Raw genomic sequence first — 26,571 nt, forward strand, 5'->3', positions numbered from 1 at the left:
AAAAAATCAAAATACTACGTAAAATTTAGTGAAAAGAATTTGTTGATGTTTTAAAAATTAAAGGATTATATTTTTATATATTTAGGAACGAGCTCATTAAAATTGTGAATACGTGAAAATAGCAATCATTTAACCAAATTTTTTTTTTCCTACAGTATAAAAATACAATGATGTATAAAATAACGGAAACTCATTACCTTACTATTATTTATTTAATAATGAACTGCTGTATTTGACGTTAGTTTACATTTACGTGTAGTTCCTTTATTTTACTCTTTAATTCGCTGGCGGTGATAAGTTGCCCAGTAAGACTTACCTATCTATAAAAAGAATAATATTTATATTTTTGAAAAAATACAGACTAGAAGTTTCTGAATAAAATAGTAAACCGTGTGACTCGATTTATTTCCAAATTAATAATAATCGCATAGCGTAGCATTAGCATAGTTCGCCGTTCATTCATTTTTCAAAGCAAGAAACGACCTTAGCTTATTGGAAACTTCGAAGACTTGTTCATAAACCACAACTAAGGTACGGATGAATACAATTATTTCCACACCCCCTTTTTTTCGTTACGACACGGTAAAGTCTTATTTAAATTTTTCCAATTCTCAAATTATTAGGGATTTCATTGGTTTATCGCTGCAAGCGATTTTCGCATGTCTTTTCGGTTATTCTTTTTGTCCTTGTTTTCTTCATTCGATTTGATTTCATTCCGTGCATGCTACCTTTGCGATTATACTTTCACTCTTTTGATAATAATACACGAATCTCTTGCAATAATTAATTTGCATGACAGCTAAATGAATCAGAAAATAGAATGATTAGCTTTTTTTTGCTTTGATTTCGGTTTCGATCAATTTTATTTTTTTTTTGTTTTAAGGGTTTTCTTGACAATTTCAAAATAGCAATGTTGTTGACTAGTTTTTGATTATTTTGAAATTTACTGTTATATCTTTTTGTTTTTTGAAATTTATTTTTAACATAGATGAGATTAATTTAGTAGTTGATTTAGCTACTTTCTAGTTTCTGTCTCTGTATAGGTGAAATCATTTATTATTCATGTTCTTTTGTTCATATGTTTTAGGTACATATTTATATAATACTCTTTCTGGACCTAAATATAAGCAAAAATATGTCAAAGAAATTTGATATATCTGATCCAAAATTTGAACTAAATACATCAATTTTATTTGCCTCATTTTTGCCTTTATTTAGGTTCAGGGTAGTACTTCACATCCAAATACAGAAAATTGGTCTGCCTTCATCGGTGTTTATACTTTTCCAGTGACCACCAGTCAGTTGCTTTTCATACACCTTCATTATTTATACATACATCCCAGAGCTCCAAATAAATCACTTCCCCAAAATTAGAAACTATTAATGCTTTGTTTGTTTAATCCCAAATAATATTTGCAGTTTAACTTATCTATTAATGACTTAAGATGTAAACATAGTAAGAAGAATTTACCACTCTAACCTAGGCTCATGATTCTAATAAAATATTTTTGTGTTTATATTTTTTATTTTAATTAAATGGGGCAATTTATAAAGTATTCGCGCTAATTACTACTGTCATCAGTACCCTCACAAAAAGGCCACTGAAGCAATCTGCAAAAATCCTAAATATTTTAATAAAATGCATGTTAGAATCTCCTACTGCATTCGTGAATATGAAAAAGAAGTAAAACCATATTTGGCTGTGTTTTATGCATGGAACTTTAGAGCCTATTTGATGCAAGATGATAGAAAAGAAGGTGTGTCCTTAAAGAAAGAACTGATGTGCTCGAGTTAAAAAGGAGATTTGATGTAATGGTTTGATATTAGATTTGATAAAAATGACTAGATTTGGAGAAATGGTAGAGACATCAGAATGTCTGTGTAGTTGGATAAGACAGTTCAATTGGTTTGGAAGAGGCATATGTTATGGAATTCTATTTCTATGAATGAGAAAGATAGGGAAGGTTTTGTACTGAACCATGTTTGATAGAAAGATGTTGACTTTAAGGTAGGGAAGAAGAAGTTACTGTGACTGGTTGAATACCATGGTTTCTGGCTACTGTAACATTTACCAGATCAATTAGGTTAAGGTTACGAAAGTAAATATGGCATATATGAGGGATTGTTCATACTAGTAATCATAATAATTAACTTTACAATGCTGAAATGGCTAGTGGCTTTTGGCTCTTCTGAAAATATTTTAAAGTATATTTAAATGGAAAGTGACCCTATGCAATTCAACTTGCTAGTATTTTGTACAATCTTATCATTTTTTGGTAAGACGACCAACTGTCCTCACTCTCTTTGGGCATGGGTATGGTGTCATATTGATCTTGTTTGAATTCTCTACTCTTATCCTTATGTTGATGTTTTGACTAATGAGTTTCCATCACTTTATGAAGCCATTCATAGATTTAGTTAAGCTATAATTGATACTTGTGTGGTAGTTATTTTATAAAACTTGGGGTTCTCCCACAATGCACACAAGTGTTGGTCAAGACATAACCACATGCTGATAAGTGTTTGTATTTAAAACATAGCAACAAAAACCAGACAGTATCGATCTGGTCTGGTGGCCAGTTTATGAGGTAAAAGAAAAAAACTAGGTTTTACCTTATATTGTGTGGGTTGACCGGGTTTCACCCAAATTGTTCGGCATGCCTAGTCATCTTGGTCAATGATCCATCTCAACAGTTTTCACAACATTGATTAAAATGTCTGATCTCTTTGAATAATCTGAGATAATTTTTTATCTTGACTTGTAGGAAAAAGAATAACCATAAAATTATATGGATAGCAAATCACCGAGCAAGAAGGAGTCTACTGATCAGGTGGCACGCGAGTCGCTTATTGCTATTTCCAACACTTCACCAGATAAGATTCTGGATTCAAATTCTGTGTCCGAGAGCAAGAAATCAGATGGGGGTGTGTTGCCAAACTGTGATCAGGATGAACAGTTTAGGTCTGAACTGATTTCAATTTCATATTCTGAATCACCTGATGTCAAGATTGGATCAATTTCAATGGGAGTGTAGGCTACAACTATAATTGTCCCTAGTAATTAATGTGTAACTCTTGGATTTTAATTTGGTTGAACTTTGTCTATGTCAGTTTTGCGACTAAATTGGTTGTGTACTTTATCTGCTATCTTGCAACCATATGTAAATACTTTCATAGGCCACATGTTTGTGTCGAATGTTGCAATGACTGTGATAACTGTGTTGTCTCAGCAGTACTGTGTTAGTTCATGTGAGATACTGAAAATAAAAGTAAAACTTGTACCATGTTTTCATATGTTAAAAACACTGAAATCTTTGGCTCATTTTTGGTATTATTGATTTTATTAACTGTTTCAAGCAAACATTACAAACTACTACTTTTATCTCTATGAGGCTGTTTTTTTTCTTTTCCTGTCCTCTTCATCATTTCTTCAATAAAAAAATGACATTAGTAATTAGTGGTTCTATTTAATTACAGCATTCTCTTAATTATTTTTTATTGAACAGTTATTTTTAATTAGAAATACAAGAAAAGGAGCATTTTCAAAAGGGAGATGTATTATTTAAGTAATACTTAATTATTTTAATGAGTAAATGACATGTTATTTGATTCCCAAATTCTGGTCAATATTTATATATTTGGAATTAACCCCTGGCCATTGCTTCACTAGTTCTTGTTCTTGAATAAGCCCTTGGGTTCTGATTGAATTTGAATAACAGCCTACGATTGTTAAATCTATACATCTTATTCTTTTCTTCCTTCGTATGGTTAGAGACCAAGTAATTCAACTTGAATTTGAACCTCTTATCATCCCCAGGTACTAAGTTCCGAACAAATATTCTAAGTTGATCGATTATTGTAATTGCATTGCATCAATACTTTTGTGCATTTTGGTTACCTTTAACTTTACCATTTTGATAAATACTTTATACGAACTAGCTGGTAGTTTTGAAAGATTACTTCACGCTAAACCTTCAAAGTCAGGAATGTAGTAGTAAGATTCCACGTAAACCATGCTACAACATTTTATTTCCAAATTTAGTAAGATAATCATAAGACTATTTGATTCTTCGATTTAGCATTGATACAATTGTTGATTATAGATTTTAAAAATATGTTGAGATTGCTAGTAAAAAACAAACGTGGTTGTTCATACCCCGTAAAATTGCCATATTTATAATTAACTTTTATATTTTTTATTCTATTTTAAATATAGAATAAACAAACTAACAAAAATAGACAAATTAACTTTTAACAAACCGAAATTGTGAAAAATAAACAAACTAAATTAATTCAAGTATTTTATTAAAAATTATGAACCAAAGGAATTCCCAACCTAATTAATTTAGTTAATAATTATTTTTTTGCCAAATTAATAAATTTATTTAAATTTTTGTGAACAATCAATTTAGTTATTGATTTACCTAAAATTGGTGTCTTCCTCGTTCCAGCACTTGAGCGTTTAAAAAATGAGATAAGGTGATAAAAGAAAAATCTGAATTCTGAAGTGGTTGGTTACACTTGACACAGTTAACATAGCATTGTACTTAGACTCTAATGGCCGCATCTCTATCTTCTGTTATCCATATCTACTTTGTTGACACTAAAACAACACGAACAAGATTTAGTATCACAACTCCAACCCTAAAAAATCACAGAAGATTTATCACCAGTTGTTCCAAATCAAAATCATCCATTCCAGATGACCAAAAAAACTCTTCTTTATCCGAACAACTCGTTTCTCTTTCCAATACAACCTTATCCACTCACCCAGAAGACCAAGCCCATGTTTTTTCAAAGCCAAAACCCACATGGATCAACCCCACTAAGGCTAAGCGTCCTGTGCTCTCTCACCAGAGACACAAACGCTCTTCTGTATCATACAATCCACATTTGAGAGAATTTCAACGTTTTGCTTCAAAATTGAACAATTGTGATGTCTCTTCCGAAGCCGATTTCGTTGCTTGTTTGGAAGAAATTCCGAGTTCCCTTACAAGAGAAAATGCTCTCTTGGTGCTCAATAATTTGAAGCCATGGCAGAAGACTTACAAATTTCTTGATTGGGTCAAGACCAATAATTTGCTTCCTATGGAAACCATATTCTACAATGTTACAATGAAGGCTTTGAGGTTTGGGAGACAGTTTGGGATAATTGAAGAGCTTGCACACCAGATGATTGATAATGGAGTTGAATTGGATAACATCACTTATTCCACCATTATATCATGTGCTAAGAAGTGCAACCTTTTCGACAAAGCTGTGCATTGGTTTGAGAGGATGTATAAGACTGGTTTGATGCCGGATGAGGTAACTTACTCTGCTATTTTAGATGTTTATGCTAGATTAGGTAAAGTTGAAGAGGTTGTTAGTTTGTATGAGAGAGGGAGAGCAACTGGGTGGAAGCCTGATCCCATCACATTTTCTGTGTTGGGGAAGATGTTTGGAGAGGCTGGGGATTATGATGGTATTAGATATGTTTTGCAAGAGATGAAATCTCTTGGAGTGCAGCCTAATTTAGTTGTGTATAATACTTTGTTGGAAGCAATGGGAAAGGCTGGGAAGCCAGGGTTTGCGAGGAGTCTGTTTGAAGAAATGATTGACTCAGGGATAGCCCCGAATGAGAAGACTCTAACAGCAGTAATTAAGATATATGGAAAGGCTAGATGGTCTAGAGATGCTCTAGAATTGTGGAAACGGATGAAGGAAAACGGTTGGCCTATGGATTTTATTTTGTATAATACATTATTGAATATGTGTGCAGATGTTGGATTAGTGGAAGAAGCTGAAACTCTGTTCGGGGATATGAAACAGTCTGAGTATTGCCAGCCAGATAGTTGGAGTTACACGGCTATGCTCAACATATATGGAAGTCAAGGAGATGTGGATAAGGCAATGAAATTGTTTGAAGAGATGTCTAAGCTTGGTATTGAACTCAATGTAATGGGGTGTACTTGTTTGATCCAGTGTTTGGGAAAGGCCATGCAAATTGATGATTTGGTAAGAGTTTTTGATATTTCAATTGAGAGAGGAATTAGGTCGGATGATAGGCTATGCGGTTGCTTGCTATCTGTTGTGTCTATGTCTCAGGGTAGCAAGGATGAGGAAAAAGTTCTTGCTTGTTTGCAACGAGCTAACCCAAAATTAGTTGCTTTTATTCAACTTATTGTAGACGAGGAAACTAGTTTTGAGACCGTTAAGGAAGAGTTTAAGAGTATCATGACCAATGCTGTGGTTGAGGTTAGAAGACCCTTCTGTAACTGTTTGATTGACATATGTAGAAGCAAAGATCTTCTAGAAAGAGCCCACGAGTTGCTCTACTTGGGGACTTTATATGGATTTTATCCGAGTTTGCACAACAAAACACGAGATGAATGGTGTTTAGACGTTCGAACATTGTCAGTTGGGGCAGCTCTAACTGCTCTTGAAGAGTGGATGTGGACACTGGCCAAAATTATTAAGAAGGATGAGGCACTACCAGAGTTATTCTTAGCACAAACTGGTACTGGTGCTCATAAGTTTGCCCAAGGACTTAATATTTCTTTTGCCTCTCATTTGAGAAAGTTGGCTGCTCCATTTAGCCAGAGTGAAGATCAAGTTGGTTGTTTTATTGCAACTAGAGAGGATTTAGTCTCGTGGGTGCAGCAATCAAACTCTCCGTCATCATCTATTGCAACATAAAGATGGTGGAAAAGTTCAATCACATTCACCTTTACCGCTATAGCTAAACAGTGATACTGGAGTCTATTCTATCACTTGAAATGTCAACATGTGAGGAGTTGAAGCCATAGGATATGAGTATATTGTTTTCCCCGTTCATTAGAATGTAAACACTCCCTAAAATTTAGTATTCCTTTTTGTTTCTCTGTTCATTTTGTCCTGCATCTTTCTAGTTTGTTTGTTTATTTATTTATTTATAGATTGCATCTTTCAAGTTTTGATACACATGAAAATATATGTGTTTAATGATAAATAGTTGTATTTATTTTGCACCATTATACAATTTCATTATACCTCAATGGTGGCATGTTACAATTTAAGTTACTGACTTTATAAAATATACAAACCCTCGATAAAATTATTTAATATCTGCGTTGACAATTCCACATTACTTTATTTTCAAAATCTTATTTGGATAAATGGATTATTCATTGAACAGATTAATATGATATGTCTATGTTGCCTTTAGCACTAACCATATACGGTTGGTTATGTGAATGTTGAACTAAATTCGAAGTCTCATTGTTTGATTAAACTAATAATAGCTTTAAATTTTGAATTATATAAGAGATGCACTCTAATTAAACAAGTGATGTACTGTAAACCATAGGATTCATTTCACCTATTGACCTGAAACGGCCAGTCATCATGCAAAGTAATTTCGGTTTGAGAAGTATGCAGCAAACCCAAACTATATTTACAAATTTCACTGTAAAGGCAATAAAACTTATGTCTTCTACTCAATTTAATGTTTGTAATGCTTATAAACATGATTTGTAGTGTTACTATTTCAACGGCTTTTATTCTTTAGGAAGGGTATAACTTGGATGATTATTGTATATGAAAAATAATTGCCATTGCAAATTGTGTTATTTAAATTGTATGATAACATTATTCTAAAGTGTAATACAAATAGCATGTTGTATTTAAATATTTAAATAAAAACTAATACACTCAACATATGTATGTCAAAGGTCTGCTTGATTGTTTATACACATTGTTATAGACATAAATGATTTCAATTCACATGACAAGATGGTAACTAAACACGTGAAAGATAACAACCAATCAATGTGTGGTTCCTTTGTGTTTAGTATAAAAAGGTCTATTTCATTGAGATTTTTTTAGTTTGATTTGATTTCATCTCTCCAATTTAGGATCATGTTAATTTGCTATGGTGAAAATCCACCCTCGACTACAGATTGTCATTTCTGACTAAGGACTGCTCCAATTCAATCAGTACACTTGTATCCCCACCAATATACACCAACATTTCTTAATTGCCTCTGCCAGAGAAAGAAAGAAAGAAAAAAGAAAATAAATAGAAAGGACCTTCGCTGTGCAAAATTTCTATCATTTTTCATCTCTATAACTGCAAAAAAAAGAGGGAGGGGGTTGCAGAAATGGCAAATGAAAAAAAAAAAAAAAAACAGTTTAAAAGGCTGTACTTTTTTTTTCCCATCCTAAAGAAAATTTCCAAAAGCCTGTCTGCAATATCAATTCTTAGATAATACCAAATTGCATTCGGGTCTTCGATTCTTGATAGAGCTGTAACAGTTGCCTCTTGCCATTAATATCTGAGATTCCTCAGAGATTGACTTTGTTGTTGTGAGACCAGCAAAACACTCAGATCCATGAAAAATGGATCAACTGTGAAACTATGGCATCATCTTCAGGGAAATCTCAGGTGGAAAAAATGTTGGCACATGTATAGGGCCGTAAGAAAGTTGAAGGCCTCACAGATATTTCCCTGACGATTTCCAGATTCTTCCTTCAAGTGATATCACCATAACAGTAACGTCATCATGATACTTCCTCCGATCTCCTTGCGGGATATCCAGCAATTCATGAAAATCCATTCCTGCAACAATTGAGACTTAATTGGGTTGCATAGACACAGTAGTTGACAGGCTAGAACATTATTTATATATGAAATGAAATCAACATATTGAATGATTTTCTGCACTATCCCCATCCTCAGAACAAAAGTGAAAAAGATTATAAAATATGTTTTCTCCAATTACAAGAACCAAACAAACCCATGCAAACAAATGCAGACAGACACAACAACCATCCTGAATTATCTCAAACCAAACTATAGAATCAAAAGACAACACATACAAAAAGAAAAAGGCAAGGCTGGGTTTTGACTCTAAACTAGACCTTCCTTATAATGACTTTATACAACCCAGATAGAAGAAATAATATAGAAATCCAAAAAAGTGATCGGCATTTTATGAAACGAGTAAAATATACGAACATGTAAGAACTGTCTTTTAAAGAAGGGAACTGATATAGTAGCTACTACTCCAATGCTACAAATAATCAAAGCACTGGACCAGAAGGTCAAGGTAATGGAAAATATGGACTTATTAAATACTATCTACTGCAAAAAGACAACACATTTCTCTGAGGAACACATTTTAATAGAAAATCCCAGAGGGGCAAGAGAAATTTTGGAAAAGCAGTTAGGAGAAAAGGAAGTCAGATAAAAATATCACAGTCCCCAGCACCAAATGTAGGTGATTTTTTTTCCAATTCCTTCAAATATAACATGTATATTCTGTAAGCTTTATCATCGTTTCATTCTTCATCATGAGTTCTTATATAAACAACCAACCAAAATTTTAACATTCAAATATTTTTCACAACCATACACAGCAAGAGAAATGCTTTTAGTTCTTCTATAAAGAAAACCTAATTAATGTTCCCTGCACTTATGTCATTCAACAAATTGTGTGTGTCTAACAAGACTGCAAAACAAGAAAGATACAAAAGGTGAGAAGATCTATTTACCAGCCTTTTTGGCTGCACGGAGGAGCAGTTCTTCTATTAAATGTTGGGCAGGATCTCCTTCTGGAAACTTTTCCATGAAGCTCTCAACTTGAGAGACAACTTCATCATTGTTTAGATATTGATACAAACCATCAGATGAGAGGATCAAGAACTGATCCCTTGGGCATAATCTATGGTGACGTAGTGAAGGACAGCAGGATACATATGGATCAGTGCCAATATATTCATTGCGAAACATTTCAAGTACTGCATCATTCAACTTCGGCTACAGAAAAAATAAATATATTCCATCATGCAAGAATACTTTGGTGTTAAAATAAAATCTGTAAGAAATTTATGCAGTCCTAAACAAGAGACACAACACACAATCAGGTTTCTACTTGTAAGTGTAAAAGAGCATCAGCACAGTAAAGAGAGTTTAATGACAAATAATTGAGGAATATAGTAGGACTGCACAAGCACCAATGCAATATGTTCTCCTAGCAATTGACATTTACACCCGTCTTCTCATTTTATAATCAAAAGTTTATTGCAAGACTGAATTCTACGTGGGTGGACACCGTGTAGCATATATCTATGTAGTTCATCATATATTGTTACAAGTCAAGTGACAGACTTTCCAATTTTACTCTTTTATTTGACTGAAAATGCAAAAAGAGTTTTACATTGTGATAGATATTTCTATATGTCACAGTAACTACTGGTACTTATTAACATGAACATCTACCATACCAAACTCAACTGTTGAAGGAGTATTTATTATTTGTTTATTATTACTATTTACTACTATTATTTTTTCTACAAGCCTATGGTACTCAATGTCCAACTTTTTTTATGATAGCTTTTTTATGTTGTGTTCTTGTATAGATTAAGGCCCAGAAGTATTATCCCCTCTCCTAGTAGACCTAACAGGAGTATTGAATGTTGTGTAAGGTTGGTTTGTAACAAGACAATTTGCGCCCCGCACAACCAGCAGCCACTTGTGCAACTGCAAAAATCGCATGAGTAGGGAGAGGCGGTGGGGGTGGGATTCCGTTCTGAGCCCGAGATAGGAGCCTCAAGCTGGAAAACACATTTTGTGGTCCCTCTTTGTGGCCGGAAATTGTGACAGACTTTTTTTTTCCCCCTCCTCTCCTCCGGTTCATCACTGAAGCACCAAACCATTAACAATCTGGTCTGCGTTTCTGTAGCGCGAGAACTGCTGCTCCAGTCGCACGACTATACTGTGACGCATCAAGGAGCTCTGTGGTAGCCACCACCCACTCTGCATCACTCCGCCGTGATAAAGGTTCCTTCACTATTGATAACCTAGATGCAGGTGCACATTTTATTTAAAACAAGAGGTAGCCGTGGCACTAAGCAAGATGAATCATAAACCTTTATTGCCAACAAACAGAGAATCAACGTGAACTATTATTCCACAATGTATGAACTATAGAAATCAATATATTGGTTCAGAAGCTCACTGTTTAAGATTTATAAAACTCATTAAAAGAAAAAGCATTGCATCAATAAATAATGTATTTTAAAATATACCTGTTTCAAAAATCCGGCCCCAAATGCTCTGGTGACCTTAAGACGGCCTTTAACTCTATCATTAACTATACAATGGGGATCATCGGGATGCTCATTTTTAATTCTAATGATTTCCTGCAAACAATAAGCTCAATTTTTTAAACATCTTAAATAAGCAGATCACAACATGACTGGAGAAAAAGGAAACAAGACTAGTAACCACAACTACTGCAAAAAAGCATAACTTGCTTGGTATAAAGCAGAATGCCAGATTAAATGAAAGAAACAATGGCTTCCATCCTAGGAATACAATGTACTTAAGGAAAAGTATACAATGGCATGCATGCACAAACTCAGTTATGGACACAAACTCAAGAAGTTAAACCAGAATGCATAGGTAAAGTTTGAACAATTTGACATGTAGTAGCTAGAAACCAAACTTGACAAGAATAATGTATGAAAGCATTTCAGCTTACGAAGAGGCCAACTGATTCGAAATTAAGCTTACTTCTTCAATGCTGGTGCTGTGGTCAGTAGACAACTGTAATGCCGCCAACCTCGTCTCTTGAGCAGGACCCTGATTCCCCACCTTCATTGCACTTTCAGTTTGAGTTTGATCTAATGCTAAGGACTCCTCAACTATGCTCTCAGTGCTGGAACCACCAACAACAACAACTCCTCCCTTGCTCGCAGATTCCACATTCAGAGTATCTTGATTCTCCTTGGGCTCATAATGTGCAACGATTGCTCGACTATCCCCAACATTCATCACATACACATCCTCATCCCTCATCAAAACAACCAACAGACAAGAACCCATCAAAGCAAGTTCAGGATTTGTATCCAGAAGCTTATCTGTCATATCCAAATACGCAAGCTCAGTCACTTGAAGCGCCCGAGACATTGCATTCAAAACCAAATCATGATCGACCGGACCCAATTTCCGCCTCCTCCCACCATTTGCACCGCCAGTGCCAGAAGCAGAAGGCTTATTTTCCGTCTCCAATTTTTCTTCTTTCTCTTCCTCATTCCCCAAATTCCACGGCAACGACTTCCTACCATTACCTTCCTTATGCTTTGACAAACCGTTCTTCAGTTTGGACAACAGCCACCGTCTACTACCGGCAGAACCCGCATTGGCATTGCTAACACTAAGTGCATCATCAACAGAAAATGCAAACCTATCAGACCCAGAAAGGTCAAGTCCATCTTCAGGGTCTTCAGCCAGAAACTCCCATAGCCTACGCCGTTTACTCTCCGTCCCGGTTACAGTTCCAGTTTCAGCTCCATGAACCATATTCACCAAACCCGAACTCGAATTTTCTCCCTCCGTTTTGTTTTTCACCACAACAGGATTATTACTGTCTCCTTGTTCTTCAACTTCCCAAAACAAACCCTGAAGCTCGTTGTGAACAGCACGGTACATATGACCCATCAGAAACTCCGGCGCATCAGGACCGTTGAAACCATCGTAAATCCCAACAAACAACCACCCCTGCTCCTCCGACACCACCACATGAACCCGATCCTCCCCAGCCTTCCCTAACGCCCACTGCACATTGCTCTCACTCTTCGTCTCTACCGGCTTCGCCTTCCCCTCATTCGCCGGAACCTCCTTCCTCCCGACGAAGTTTAACACCGGCACCACCCACGGCCGTTTCTTCTCCGACACTTTCCGTTGAAACGCCTTCCTAAACCCTGACACACCTTTTTTCCTCCCGTACATCCCCCCTAACGGCGCGGAGAAAGGTACATCTCCGCCGCTTGAGATTCCAGCTGAGACACCGCCATCAGCATGTATCGGTCCAGAGTGCGCGCCGCTCTCAATCGGACCGGAGAGGAAAAAACCACTCCCCTCAAAAAGCTCACCGCCTCTCGGAACAGGCTGAAGCGGAAGAGCACTAAACGACGACGTACTTTCAAAGCCATTGACTATATTACCCTTAGTTACACCACCACAAGCGGAATCCGCAGCGTGATTAGCGGAAGCAGAAGCATCTTCTTCTAGCTGAATAACCGTTTTGGGAACCGAGCTATTAGCACTAACGGAAGCACCAGAAATGGCTTTGAAAGCGGTTTCTGGAAAATCGGGTCGGGTTTTAGGAACCGAGTCGTGAGTGGGCGAAAAACGAAGAGAAGTAGAAGGTGAGAGAAAACGATCGGAGTGAGAAGGAGAGAGAAAGCGAGCTGAAGATCTAACGTAACAGAAAGAGTGACCTAGGGTTTCATCTAATGGATCAGTGGCTGTGAATATAACGTCTTGGTGTTCGGTTCGTTTGGTACGGTTAACCGGTTCTAAGCAAGAACACAACCTGGAAACTCCAGTTCCCATCACATTTGTGTGGTTTGTTACCTTCAGCGGTGGATAGTAAGACCCAACCCCTAAGTCCAATCCTAAACTTAGAAAGGGACAGAGGGGAGGGAGGGAGAGAGGGAGGGAAGAAGAGCAAAGTAAGGGTAACAAAACAAATTTAAAAAGGAAAAAAAAAAGAAAAAAAAGAAAAAGAAAGAGAAAGGGAGTTAGTGAGTGAGTGAGTGAGAAAAAGAAAAGAAAACAAAACAAAACGAGGAAAGTAAGGAGATGGGATGGGAGAAGAAAAAGCAAAGGAGTGTGTGAAGGTGTTTTGTTGACTAATTGAATTTGAGTTGAGAAAAGGGAAGGGGAGAGAGAGAAAGGGGGGAGTTTGTAATAATCTATGTTTAAGAGTTGAAAAATTGTTGGTGGGTTTGTCTGTTTGTGTTTTCAAATTGTGTTGTGTGTGAGTGTGAAGTTGTTGGGTTGGGTGTGGTGATGAATATGAGTTGACGGTTACGTCTGGAAATGCGGTGGCTGTTTATTTATATAAGCTGCCATGACACGTAGGATTCCACCTCATCTTTTCTTCTGCTACGCCTGAGCCCTCCTGTCCGTTTCTTTTGACTTTTTTACTTTTTTAATGCCATACCTTTAATTCATCCAAAATCAATTATCATTCAAGTTTTTAATATGGAATGGATTACTTTTTTTACTACCTCTCTTCATATAGATAACAATATTTTCATAATTTTTTTTCCTTTTTCTAAAATTATCTTTCCTATTATTTTTTAAAATATTTAATTCTATTAACTATTTATTTTTTATTTTAATAATTAAGTTATTTAATTATTTTATATATTAAATAAAAACAAGATAATATATTTTTATTAAATTATTCTTTTTAAATATTGGTGCATTACTTGTGTCATAAATTCATATAAAATATTACATTGAGAATAATGAGAGTAAAATTAATTAAATGATATAATTGAAAATAAATATATTAAAAATTGAAATGTTCAATTATTTTTAGACAAATGTGTTTGTAAATGAGTTAATTATTATTAATTTTTTTAAAGTGTGTAAATGGCTTAGATATTTTAGGACAGAAGAAATAATTTATTTCTTATTAATTTTTATATTTTTAACTATTAACAATAAATATTAAAATAATTGATCTATTTAAAAATAAAGTTTGTTTTAAAATAATTGACGCTTTCAATTTCCAATTGTATATTTTAATTAATATTGCTTACTTCATTTTCAATACAATATTTTTAATATGCATTTTATGATATTGATGATACAAAGAATAATTTAATAAAAATAGTATTATTTTTTTATTTATATATTTTTTTAACATGTGTCAAATAATCAAATGACTCAATTATTTTAAATCAGAAACAATGTACTAATGAATATAATAATTAACTTTTTTTTTTAAATGATAAATTTGTAAATGCAATATCAATTGTCAAACATTTAATGTTACTGTGAACTTTTTTAATTTTTGTGATTTGATCAAATAAGTAATAGATTTATGGACGAATGTAGTAATACACAAATGTCGGCAAATTAATAGTTTTATTAATTTATCAGATCTTAATATGCGATCTCTTAATTTTTAAATGTTTCTTAATTTACCAACGGAGCTACTAACACGTGACGTGGATGGGTTATTTATATCAGGGTAAGTACGTTTGTTAAGGAAACAAAATAAAATAAAAAGATAAATTTTATGTGAAAAATAATTAGTTTTTAAAACTTTAAAGTTTTAATTAATCCACTCCTATGATTATATTTTCAGGTTTAGTTTCATAACAAGTATCTTTAAGACATGAGTCATTTATCATGATAAAGTGAAGGACGTAAATTTTATAAAAGCAAATGCTTGAGTGCAGTAACTTATATTACTTTATAACATAACATAATAGTTAGGGTGGCTTACTTTGAAGATAAATATATCATTTATATATAAAAGGGTGTTAAGTTTCTCAAATATATTTTTCTCTCCCAAATTATAATCTTCTTTGTAATTTACTTTTATTACTTAAATATATAATTTAATTATTAATTAAAATTATATTTTTTGTATTTCAATTATTATTGTTTAATTTCGTTCTTCACATTTTCCATTAATTTAAATATTTTTTACAACAAAATAATAATAATAATAATAATAATAATAATAATAATTCATTTAAATCAATATAGTACATCAAATACACACAAACTAAACATTGCTAAAAATGGAAATTATAAATATGCAAACATACTCGCAACATTCAAGTTAATAGTATAAAATGACACAATGAATATAAATAATGTGACAAAATCGAAGTGATTGTAATATTGATGTCTTCAGATTTGCTACGTTGACGACTTAGTCATTAGTTGAATCAATAATTAATCAAAATTAATTTATCAAACGAAATTAAAACGGAAAATCAAACAACTTCGATTTGAGACGACGAAAACACAAAAAAGAAAAAACACTAAACAAATATCTAGTTTATGTATAAACCACTTATTTAGATTGAAACAAAGCAAAATAAACACACAAGTGATTACAGGTATAAAAAAAAAAAAACCCACGACTACCCCACTTTCTAGTGAATGAAGAAGAGAAACTTAGAGATAATGTGAAGTTATCTTCCTAATACTAATAAGTTACTAAATTTGTATATAGAGATTTTTCATCCAAATTAATTAGTGTCATATTTGTAATTTTTATCATTAATTTTTTTAAGTATTTTTAATAGTGTGTATTTTTATTTATTTCACATAGATATCATGTATCAATATGTTAATTTTATTTGTCTTTTTTTTTTTTACTTAACTAAAATAGTATTTTCATTAATCTAATGCACTTTTGGATAAGGTATTTCAGTTTTCCAACGCATATGAAATACTTCAATAGTTATTTTTAAAATTAGTTGAATAACATTTGTGATCCCTTAATTTAATTCCAGTTAACGTTTTAGTTTTTTTTCTACCAATTTGGTCATTTATTTTAATTTTAAGTGACAATTTAATATTTTATGTTTTAAAATGTCTACAATATTATCATTTTTTTTTAATTAAAATTCAAAAAACTCATCAATAATTTCAAACAAAATATATAAAATTAATTATATTATTCAATATAATACAAATTTCATTAAATTCGTAACTCAAATATTCAAACAAATTCATATTTTCATTTCCAACAACGTCAAATTTATCAAATTTACGATGGTGTAATTTCTGTTACGCATTCTCACAAATATTTGATGAGACCAAAGACATATGAACGATGTTAAAGTTTTTGTAACCGACACAATGACTATTTTAAAATGAAATTATATTTGTTTGAATATAAACCAAATAAAAAAAAATTCAAATACCAAAATAAATAAATAAATTATAATTGTAAAGACCAAAAATATATTTAAATCAATATTAATATATTTTGACTATTCTCCCTTCTTGATATGATAGAAGAATAATTATAAAAAAAACAGTATTATTATTATTGACGATATTTTTAATTTTTTATTTGTGGCTATATGTTATGTTTGAATTCAAAATAAAAGATTGACTATTTTCGTATTTAAATACTTCATGTGACATTGGTTTTGGACCTTGTTCAATGCTCATCCTTCAAAACTGGTTAGTTTTTGTTTTAGTGTGATTTATTAAATTAAATACAATTCCAATTTTCACGTGACTACGTCTATAAAAAAACACAATTGTAGTTGTCATTGACGAAGTCTTGCTGTGCACTGCCCGTGGTCCTGGTCACTGGTCACAAGCCTATAATTTTTTTTGTTACAAGTCACAAGCTTAGAATATTGAGAAAAACCATTCTAAAAAAATCAATAAACTTAACTAAATAAGCTAATTAGAATATTCAAGTTGATTAATGAAGTCGCGGATGGTTTCACATTAGTCAAGGTCCTTTATGAGTTAGTTGAAAGAGAAAACACAATTTAATATACTGAAAAATCAATTCTTTTTAATTGTGTGAATCAATTCACACACTTATAAATTGATTCCTATATAACACTGCAAATTTTAAAATTTAATAGTTTAATTAACTTATGAATTGTCGAATTGATTTATCATTTTTTTCAAATGATTTCAATATATATATATATATTCATGCACTTCAAATTTCACAAAAACATGTGTAGGAAAAACGTGAATCTATTCATAATGCAATCCTAGCATGCATCTATCGTCATGCAGAATCATAAAAGATTTTTATAAGCAAGTTTCTGGTTCATAATCTTAATAGGATATTAAGATAAACATTAAGATTAACAAACCCATGAAGAATAAAGTAAGTATTTGTCTTAGTTTTGAGATCAATCAAAACCCCAACTAAACTAAGCTTAGAAAACATGTACTCACAATCCTTCAACATAATAAGTTCCTATACAAATTTGAACGAAAGATAGGTACAATTTCATAAGTGTAGTTATATTTTTTATTGCACCAAGATATTTTAATGTAGTAAATCAATAATTTTAGTATTTGATTTTTTTATACTCTAATACAAATATGTCACTTTTTAATATTTTAATACAAATATATCTTAACATATACAAATGCACAAATATTTTATTAGTTTATTTTTTTTATAGATTAGATAATACAATTTTTATAAAAAATTCACACAAAATTGTAATGTTTTAGATTCAAATACAAACCATATGTTCAACCTATCAATATCATTATCTATCAATTGATTTAATACTTAAAGAATTTTATTAGTTTACTTTATTTAAACATCTAACAAATTTCATTGATTAACATATTTTTTAAAGGTTTAATTGCAGTTTTGATTTCTCTATTTTAGTTGAATCGCGAAAGTAGTTCTCCCATTTTATTTCTCTTCAATTTTGGTCTTCAAACAGAATTTTGGTCTACAACTTGATGAAGTTTCATTTTTTTTTAAGTCACATCACACATTTATGATAATAGATTTCAGGTACAATTGTTGCACCACGAGATATGGAAAAATTGTGTGACTTAAATAAACGTAAAAAAATTAAACTTCATCAAATTTTGGATCAAAATTCTATTTGAGAGACCAAATATGGAGAAAAATAAAAATAGGAAAACTACTTTCGTGATTCAGCTAAAATAAGGGAACCATAACTGTAATTAAGTCTTTTTTAAAATAAAAGTTACAATAAGTTACCCTATTTAAACATCTAATAAATAGTTTTACACGATGACTCAAAAATAGTATGCTTATTTAATAATTTTCTTTAAAAAATAATTACTATATACTTTAATTTTTAGTTTACAATGTATACTCTCTCCAGTCTTAATATACGTAAAAGTGAGTCAAAATTTAATGTAATTAATCATTAAATATATAAACTTTCTTTGAGGTACCTTGTTTATGTTTATATTTTTTGCTCTTTAAATTCTTTCTTTCTTAAATTTTTGTTGGGTGATAACTAGGGATGGCAACGGGGCGAGATGGGGACAGTTTTAAGCATTACCAACCACGCATCTGCAATTTCAATATTGTCCTCGCTCCCGCACCCGTCGGAGGTAACTTTTTAATATCCACCCCGGCACTCAACGGGAACAGGTTTCCCCGCCCCACCCCCACTCAAAGAATTAGAATTTATTTATTCATAACATAAAAAATCAATAATTTGACTAGATAGTAGTATTAACATATGTTCTAAAATTACAATAATCAAAATAATAAAGTCACAATATCTCAAAATTTATTTAAATTTCCTACAAATCACAATATTTTCATAATCTTAAAACTCTTTAGGAGGTGAAAATATCAATTTGAGATGATAACCATTTCGTAATTTATGTGCTTGAATTTTAAAACACCAAAAATTATGAACAACCATAATGTAGTGAATGTTATTTGGAGAATTTCTATTATATATTTAGTAATTTGACATATATCGTTACATTTGTTCTTTAAATTAATAGTTAAATAATTATTTTTTAATTATTTTTCATAATTTAAAAATTATAATAACTATATATTATTTACTAAAAATATCAACAAAATAATTTTTTTTATTTTTGTTATTCATAATAATGAATATTAAATATTTTTTATGATGAAATATAAAAATTAGTATAATATTTAAAAATAATAAAATGATTTTTTTTATAAAAATGATTTTTTTTTAAATATAAAAAATTAATAAATAATTCTTTAATTTATAAAATAATTATTAATTTATTAGTTTAAAAAATAATGCATAAAAAATTTTGAAGTTATAAATTAGAATCTCTTACTTTAATTTTGTGGGTCCAGAGTAGTATGTAGTAGGAAAGAGTTAGGAATAGGATGAGACATAGATACGTTGGTCAACGACCTTTCACAAACTCACTGAAACGTAGGTCCACCATTTCCAACTGTTACTTCATCACTGTCGGATCCAATCTTTAATTCTCAACTTCCTACTATGTGAGTATGTGGTACTGCTACGAACACCTACACAAAATCAGAATATATTTTTGCTATCAACATTTTATATCAAACAGATTTTTATTATAATAAAAATTTAAAAATAAGAGTTTAATTCATGTATATTAATACTATAGAAAATTTATATTATCAATCAATCATAATTATTAAAATTTAAAATTTTTATTATAATTATTTTTAGATTATAATCATGAATTACTAAAATATTAAATTTTTATTATAATTATTTTTAGATTATGTTCGTAATATAATGTATAATTATTGTTAAGGTAAAACTTATTAGACCGACAAATACATAGCAATTAGTATAATGAAAAATCAACGCGAAAGTCTCAAATCTCATATTTCCTACAAAACAAGGCTGGTCTTTAGAATTTAATATACTTGATGACATAAAGGGTAAATGATTTGTTTGTGATAGATTTAAAAAGATAAGATTTAATTATTTAATAATTGAAGGATTATTATTTTTTTAAATTTATAAAAAAGTATATAGATTATTTTATGTTCGTCTATCACATTGACAATCATTTTTTCTATTTTTATTTAAATTATAGATTATTTTTTTGAAAAATTGTAACAAACATATAAACTTTTTAAAGTGATTAATTTTTTTAAGTGATTTTCTAAATTAAAAAAAAAACTTTAACAATTGCACACAAAATATAGGCAAAATTATGTATTTGGTTCTTTATTTTATTTAGTTTTAACATTTAAGTCTTTTATTTTATAAAAGAAATGCTAATAAATGATTTTGAAGTATTTACTAAGAATTCAATTCAAGACACAACAAACACTAAGTATGAATATCTCTTCCAACAAAAATTCAAACATGAATTCACTACGTTATGAGAGTCTAGTCTCTTCCACTAAATCCAACTTTTGTTGGTAATATTATATTTTTATCTAATAATATTTCAGAAGAATTGTTGGAAATCAAGAACGTTATTGGTTTGTAACTGAAAACAGATAACGTTATTCGTATTCTGTTTTGTGTAATTTAAGTTAGTTTGATTGTATGTAATCAACTAACTAACCACTTAGTTAGTTAGTTGGTTGAGTATAAGGTAGTTATAAACAATGTAATAGAAGCTATGTATAAATAGCATATTCATCTCAATAAACAATAACACATTCATTCCATTCATTCTTTGTTTCTAGTTTACTTCCATTGCAAACAACTTCAAAAGCTAACAAGTGGTATCCAGAACAAGGTTTTGATCCCAAAGAGTGAAAAACACGAGTAAAGTGTGAGGATCAAATACGAGTGTAGTGAGAATGGGTTCAAGTGCAAACAATGGAAATTTTTCAGCCCACATGTCACATTTTGATGGAAAAGATTGGGATAGATGGAGAGTGCATATTCGAGCATTGTTTGAATTTCAAGAAGTGTTGGAAATCATAGAAAAAGATTTTGAAGATATGGGAACCAATCCAACAGAGGATCATGGGTTGAATTTTAAAGAAAATAAGAGAAAGATTGTAAGGCCATCTTTATTCTTCATCAATGCCTTGACACAACCAACTTTGATAAAATTTCCGATGCAAGAAGTGCAAAAGAAGCATGAGACATTTTGGAGAAGTGTTATTTTAGAGGAACCAAGGTCAAGAAAGTGAAATTGCAGACCTTACAAAAATAGTTCAAATTGTTACAGATGGAGGAACAAGAGAAGATTTCAGATCTGATTTCAAGATTGAGGAGTATCACAAATCAGATGGCTAGTTGTGGTGAGAAGTTTACTGAACAGAAACTATATGAAAAGATATTGAGATCGTTGCATCCCAAGTTCGATTATGTTGTGTGTGCGATTGAATAATCTAAAGACATTTTCGTATTGAGTCTTGAATAGTTGCAGGGAATTATAGAAGCAAGAGAATTGAGAATGGATGAAAGGAGTAAGGGTAATTATGGGAATCAGGCATTAGTAGCATATGCCAACAAGAAAATAGACCATAAAAAAGAAGTGGAAGAAGAATAAATTCAAGAAACCTGAAGATAAGTCTGAATCTTCATCAAAAAGAGGAAATTCGAGTGGTAAATCAAAAGGAAAATCAAGAAACTTTGACAAGAAGAAGGTGCAATGTTACAACTGTGAGAAGTTTGAATATTTTGCAGATGAATGTTGGGCTAACAAATGAGGGAAACAGAAGAAGAAGATGAAGCATATGCTGCTCAATAATGTTCTTCATCAGAGTCAGATACAATCTTGCTATTGGCTACCACAAACGGAGAACGTTCTTCGTTTTTAGCCATAAACATAGAATATTCTCCATTTTCAGACACATTTTTGTTAATGGCTACCACAAACGAAGAACATTCTTCATCACATGTATGGTTCCTCGATAATGGTTGTTCCAATCACATGATAAAGAATGGTTGGTAGAAATTGATAAGTCAAGAAGGAGAAAAATCAGGTTTGTTGATGATAGAACCTTGGAAGCTGAGGGAGCTGCCAACATGGTGATTAAGAGAAGAAATAGGAAGACAATAATGATTGAAAATGTACTGTATGTATCAGGAATAAAGAGCAATTTGCTAAGCATTGGGCAACTGATTCAAAAGGGGTTTCAGGTGATCATGACGAATGATGCCTTAGAAATGTATGATGGGCAGAAAAAGATGATACTCAAGACTCCTATTTCAAAGAACAAAACCTTTGTCATCAACATACAAGCTGCTGATATTCGATGTTTGAAGGCAGCAAGTCAATTGATGAAAATTGGTTGTGGCATTCAAGATTTGGTCATCTTAACTTCAATAGCTTGCAGCAGCTAGGAGTCAAGAAGATGGTGAGTGGAATTCCTATGATTGATGTCCCTGAGAAGGTGTGTGAAGTATGTATGGCAGGTAAACAATCAAGTTCATTTCAATCACAAGTGCAAGCAAGAGCGGAGAACGTTCTTGGGGTGATTCATAATGACATATGTGGACCATTTGAAGTGCCATCATTAGGAGGTAATAAGTATTTCATAACTTTTGTTGATGAATTTAGTAGAATGATGTAGATTTATTTGATTAAAACCAAAGATGAAGCATTAGAGAGATTCAAGAACTTCAAGGTTAAAATGGAGAAACAAAGTGGAAAATCTATCAAAGTGTTAAGGACAAATGGAGGAGGAAAATATACTTCACATGAATTAAAGGATTTTTGTGTTAAGAATGGAATTGAACATGAGGTAACAACTCCCTACACACCTCAAGAATGGATAATCTATTCTGAATTGTTTGTTCAAGTGGCCAGAATTGAGACAATTAAGCTTGTGATAGCATTGGCATGTGCTAGAGGCTGACTAATGTGTCAGTTTGATGTGAAATCTGCATTTCTGAATGGATGGCTGGAAGAAGAGGTGTATGTCTCTCAACCACCCAGATTTGTGATTAAGGGAAAGGAGGATAAAGTACTCAGATTAAAGAAAGCTCTATATGGTTTGAAGCAAGCACCAAGAGCTTGGAACAAAATAATTGATTCATTTCTAATTGGCATTGGATCCATCAAATGCATAGTGGGATATGGAGTTTATGTGAAGCATTCCACATTGAATGGAGAGCCTGCAATGATCTTGTTGTGCAGATATGTTGATGTCTGACAACAGCAAGACAATTATAGAATTCAAAGAAATCATGAAGGATGAGTTTGAAAAGACATACTTGGGAAAATTGAGCTACTTTATGGGCATGAAGTTTGCTGAAACTGAAGAAGGTCTGCTGATGCATCATAAGAAGTATGCTAAATAAATCCAGAGATAATTCAATATGGTTGATTGCAACCCTGCAGACATTCCAGTGGAGATTAATGCAAAGCTGAAAATAGAAATTGAAGAAGAGCTGGATGATTCGACCTTGTTCAAACAAGTTGTTGGTTCCCTAAGATAATTGTGCAATGCAAGGCATGACATCTACTATAGTTTAGGTGTGGTAAGCAGATTCATAGAGAGGCCCAACCATTCTCATTGGCTGACAGTTAAGAGAATCATGAGATATATCCAAGGCACAATTGGGCCTGACGTTATGTTTGCAACATATTTGAAACATGAAAATGAAGACTTAGTGGGATATTCAGATTGGTGTGGAGACAAGAATGATAGAAAGAACACTTCAGGATATGTGTTCAAATTCATGAAATCACCAATAACATGGAGCTCAAAGAAGTAGCATGTGATAACACTATCATCATGCGAAGCTAAGTATATTGTTGGCAGTTATGCAGCCTGTCAAGCATTGTGGTTGGAGTCATTAACAACAGAGCTGAAGATTGAAATTTGCATGCCAATTCCATTGCTGATTAACAATATTTCAGCAATAAATCTAACAAAGAACCATATGTCTCATGGAAGAAGCAAACACATTGAGACAAAGTTTCACTTCTTAAGAGATCAAGTTAGAAGAAGCAAGTTGAAGCTCATTTATTGTCAAACTGAAGTTCAGCTGGCTGATATAATGACCAAGGCCTTGAGGACAAGTAGATTTGAAGAGCTAAGAAGATTGCTAAGTGTAAAATCACTTAGAAACTTGAATTAAGGGAAACTGTTGGAAACCAATAACATTCTTGGTTTGTAACTGAAAACGGAGAATGTTATTCGTATTCAATTTTGTGTAATTCAAGTTAGTTTGATTATATGTAATCAACTAACTAACTAACCACTTAGTTAGTTAAGTAGAAGGTAGTTAGAAATAATGTAATAGAAACTATATATAAATAGCATATTCATCTCAATAAACAATAACACATTCATTTATTGTTTCTGGTTTACTTCCATTGCGAACATCTTCAAAATCTAACAAGAATTACTAAAATTTGATTCATTTAATAATTTCATCTTATATTATGTATTTTAATTCCGTTTCAACAATTTTTATTTATTTATCAAACTATTTTCTTTTTGAAGTTAATCTAATATAATATTATTGATTATATTGTATTGATAATTAGGAATTTTTAAATTATGTAACAATGTTTAAGATATTTTTAAGTATTTTTTTAAAAATGTTTATATTATATAATGGGTATTTGTAAGCACAATATTACGTATAATTCAAACTCTTAAATGTGTCATTATTAAACCAAATACTCGTCTTACACTAGTAGAGACAAACAAACAAGTTTGTTCCTTTACTTGGTTGAATACAATGTCGAGTACTAGTAGTTCTCTTCTTGTGTGTTACATAAAAATTAACTCATTTCACTATCTTTGGAAAGATCATACATTGCTACACCTACCGTACCAATATTTGACTTTGGTTAGGTAAGGAAATAAAAAATTCCAATTTAGAAAATACTAGTTATTTATGCTAGTTTCTTAAGAATTGAAAATGAGAGATTGTTATCTTCAATTTATTGTTTCGAATTAAAATTTTAGATTTCATAGTTGTATATAAATTTATAACAGTATTTATTATTTTTTATTAAAAACAAAAAAGAAAATATAAAGTGTTTTAATATATTTTAAATAAATTTGTAAAAAAAAAGTCTTTTTGATAAAATTTTCATATTTTTGAAATAATAAATCAAGACATTAGTCAAAGAGGACCCTTTATTTCATTAACAAAATTTGATAGTCCCTTGTATCGCGGCAATTACGGAGTTATACGATTTTTCAAGCACCTCCAAGTCCAACCAATAGAGAGAGAAGAGTTAGGGAGGTGGCCAAACTCATTTAGGGGTATTTATTTTTAAAAGAGTATGCACTTGCATTATTTCAAATGTAATATTTTTTATTATGTATTTATGATATTGATATTGATATTGCATTAATATTTAAAAAATTAATTAAATAACAATAATAGTTTTTTTTATTTTTTTAATATATTTTTAATATATATAAAATAAAATAACTCAATTATTATGAAACTAATAAACAACTATTATTACTAGTGGATACTGTTGGTGTGTGGGAAACAAACATCTTTGGAGTTGAACAAAACAAAACGCTGCACATTTACATTTGGAAATTGAGTGCTTTGGTCCCTCCATGTTGTGGTGCATTTCATTTCATTTATTTATTGAGAGAACGGTAAAATAGTAAAGAGTATTTCTTTAACCATCACTTTCACATGGTTGACTTCACTGCCCCATGTCAAGTTACGTGCCGTGCAGGATTGGGATTCCGATTATTCCAAATTTATATATTTTCGTATTTTGACATTTTAAAGGATTTTTTCACCTATCTTTAACTCTATACAAGTCAAATAAATAGGACATTTTATCAAAAGAAACATTTACTTGTGTTTTCCGCATGATTTCTATTTTAGAAATCCATCTAAGTCAAGATTCTAACAGTAATTCACAACGTTACTAGAGATAAATTCTTTTCGTTAGAGCCAACACATTTTATGAACAGTCATAATCATAGATTTACAGTTTAAAATTTAAAAATCATACAACAATTGTTTCGTTATTTTCTAATCATATTTATCTTTCTTCACACAATAATAATATAAGATTTATTTGATTATGTTGAAATATTAAAAAGTATCTTATAATATTTTTTTACGTTATATTAAAATATTTTGATATATTAAAGTATTTTGAATTGTTTCGTAGATCAATTACAAAACTTCACCTACTACAAATGACAAAATCTAGTATAAACAATAAATTGTTTGAACAATGTCAAGAATGAATATTGTCACAGGGGTAGAGATGAGAGACAGAAATGGCAGAGAAAATAAGAATTAGTATTAGAAAGCAGTCAAACCACACATGAATCATAGTACAGTTTTCAAAATTAGAGTTTCAATTCACCAGATCCAATGAAAGTCATTAAAGTTTGTCAAAAAAAAAAG

At 31.5% G+C, this 26,571-nt stretch overlaps 3 protein-coding genes across 7 annotated transcripts; 2 read left to right on the top strand and 1 right to left on the bottom strand.

Annotated features, from left to right (window-relative positions):
* Positions 1 to 372: 372 nt before the first annotated feature.
* Positions 373 to 3,322, top strand: LOC101513425 (uncharacterized). 3 transcript variants are annotated; one of them, XM_073363376.1, is made up of 3 exons: positions 376 to 531; positions 1,219 to 1,297; positions 2,766 to 3,322. In XM_073363376.1, exon 3 carries the CDS (start codon positions 2,790 to 2,792, stop codon positions 3,033 to 3,035), a length of 246 nt encoding a protein of 81 aa, XP_073219477.1. In that variant the 5' UTR covers positions 376 to 531; positions 1,219 to 1,297; positions 2,766 to 2,789; the 3' UTR covers positions 3,036 to 3,322. The 3 variants fall into 3 exon arrangements, with proteins under 3 accessions (XP_073219476.1, XP_073219477.1, XP_073219478.1); XM_073363375.1 differs by lacking the exon at positions 1,219 to 1,297 and having other exon boundaries at positions 373 to 531; XM_073363377.1 differs by lacking the exon at positions 1,219 to 1,297 and having other exon boundaries at positions 377 to 582.
* A 1,115-nt stretch (positions 3,323 to 4,437) lies between these two features.
* Positions 4,438 to 7,016, top strand: LOC101513100 (pentatricopeptide repeat-containing protein At5g46580, chloroplastic). Its single transcript, XM_004508953.4, has one exon. The coding sequence runs from the start codon at positions 4,558 to 4,560 to the stop codon at positions 6,676 to 6,678; it is 2,121 nt and encodes a 706-aa protein (XP_004509010.1). The 5' UTR covers positions 4,438 to 4,557; the 3' UTR covers positions 6,679 to 7,016.
* An 869-nt stretch (positions 7,017 to 7,885) lies between these two features.
* LOC101512455 (protein phosphatase 2C 29) lies at positions 7,886 to 13,816 on the bottom strand. Of its 3 annotated transcripts, XR_190169.4 has the most exons (5): positions 11,537 to 13,814; positions 11,050 to 11,163; positions 9,514 to 9,778; positions 8,166 to 8,578; positions 7,886 to 8,003 (listed from the first exon to the last, which is right to left on the bottom strand). XR_190169.4 is itself a non-coding variant. In XM_004508951.4 (4 exons), exons 1-4 carry the CDS (start codon positions 13,358 to 13,360, stop codon positions 8,454 to 8,456), a joined length of 2,328 nt encoding a protein of 775 aa, XP_004509008.1. In that variant the 5' UTR covers positions 13,361 to 13,814; the 3' UTR covers positions 7,886 to 8,453. The 3 variants fall into 3 exon arrangements, 2 of the variants coding, with proteins under 2 accessions (XP_004509008.1, XP_004509009.1); XM_004508951.4 differs by having other exon boundaries at positions 7,886 to 8,578; XM_004508952.4 differs by lacking the exons at positions 7,886 to 8,003; positions 8,166 to 8,578; positions 9,514 to 9,778 and adding an exon at positions 9,796 to 10,821 and having other exon boundaries at positions 11,537 to 13,816.
* Between the last annotated feature and the right edge of the window lie 12,755 nt (positions 13,817 to 26,571).

Source organism: Cicer arietinum, chromosome 7 (genome assembly GCF_000331145.2).
Source record: "Cicer arietinum cultivar CDC Frontier isolate Library 1 chromosome 7, Cicar.CDCFrontier_v2.0, whole genome shotgun sequence".
NCBI lineage: Eukaryota > Viridiplantae > Streptophyta > Magnoliopsida > Fabales > Fabaceae > Cicer > Cicer arietinum.

Coding starts and splice junctions, on each gene's coding strand:
- LOC101512455 (XM_004508951.4), bottom strand. CDS start 13,360: ATGGGAACTGGAGTTTCCAGGTTGTGTTCTTGCTTAGAACCGGTTAAC. Junction 9,779..11,049: donor GGGCCGGATTTTTGAAACAG/GTATATTTTAAA, acceptor TTTTTTCTGTAG/CCGAAGTTGAATGATGCAGT. Junction 8,579..9,513: donor CCGTGCAGCCAAAAAGGCTG/GTAAATAGATCT, acceptor CAATTGTTGCAG/GAATGGATTTTCATGAATTG.
- LOC101513100 (XM_004508953.4), top strand. CDS start 4,558: ATGGCCGCATCTCTATCTTCTGTTATCCATATCTACTTTGTTGACACT.
- LOC101513425 (XM_073363375.1), top strand. CDS start 2,790: ATGGATAGCAAATCACCGAGCAAGAAGGAGTCTACTGATCAGGTGGCA.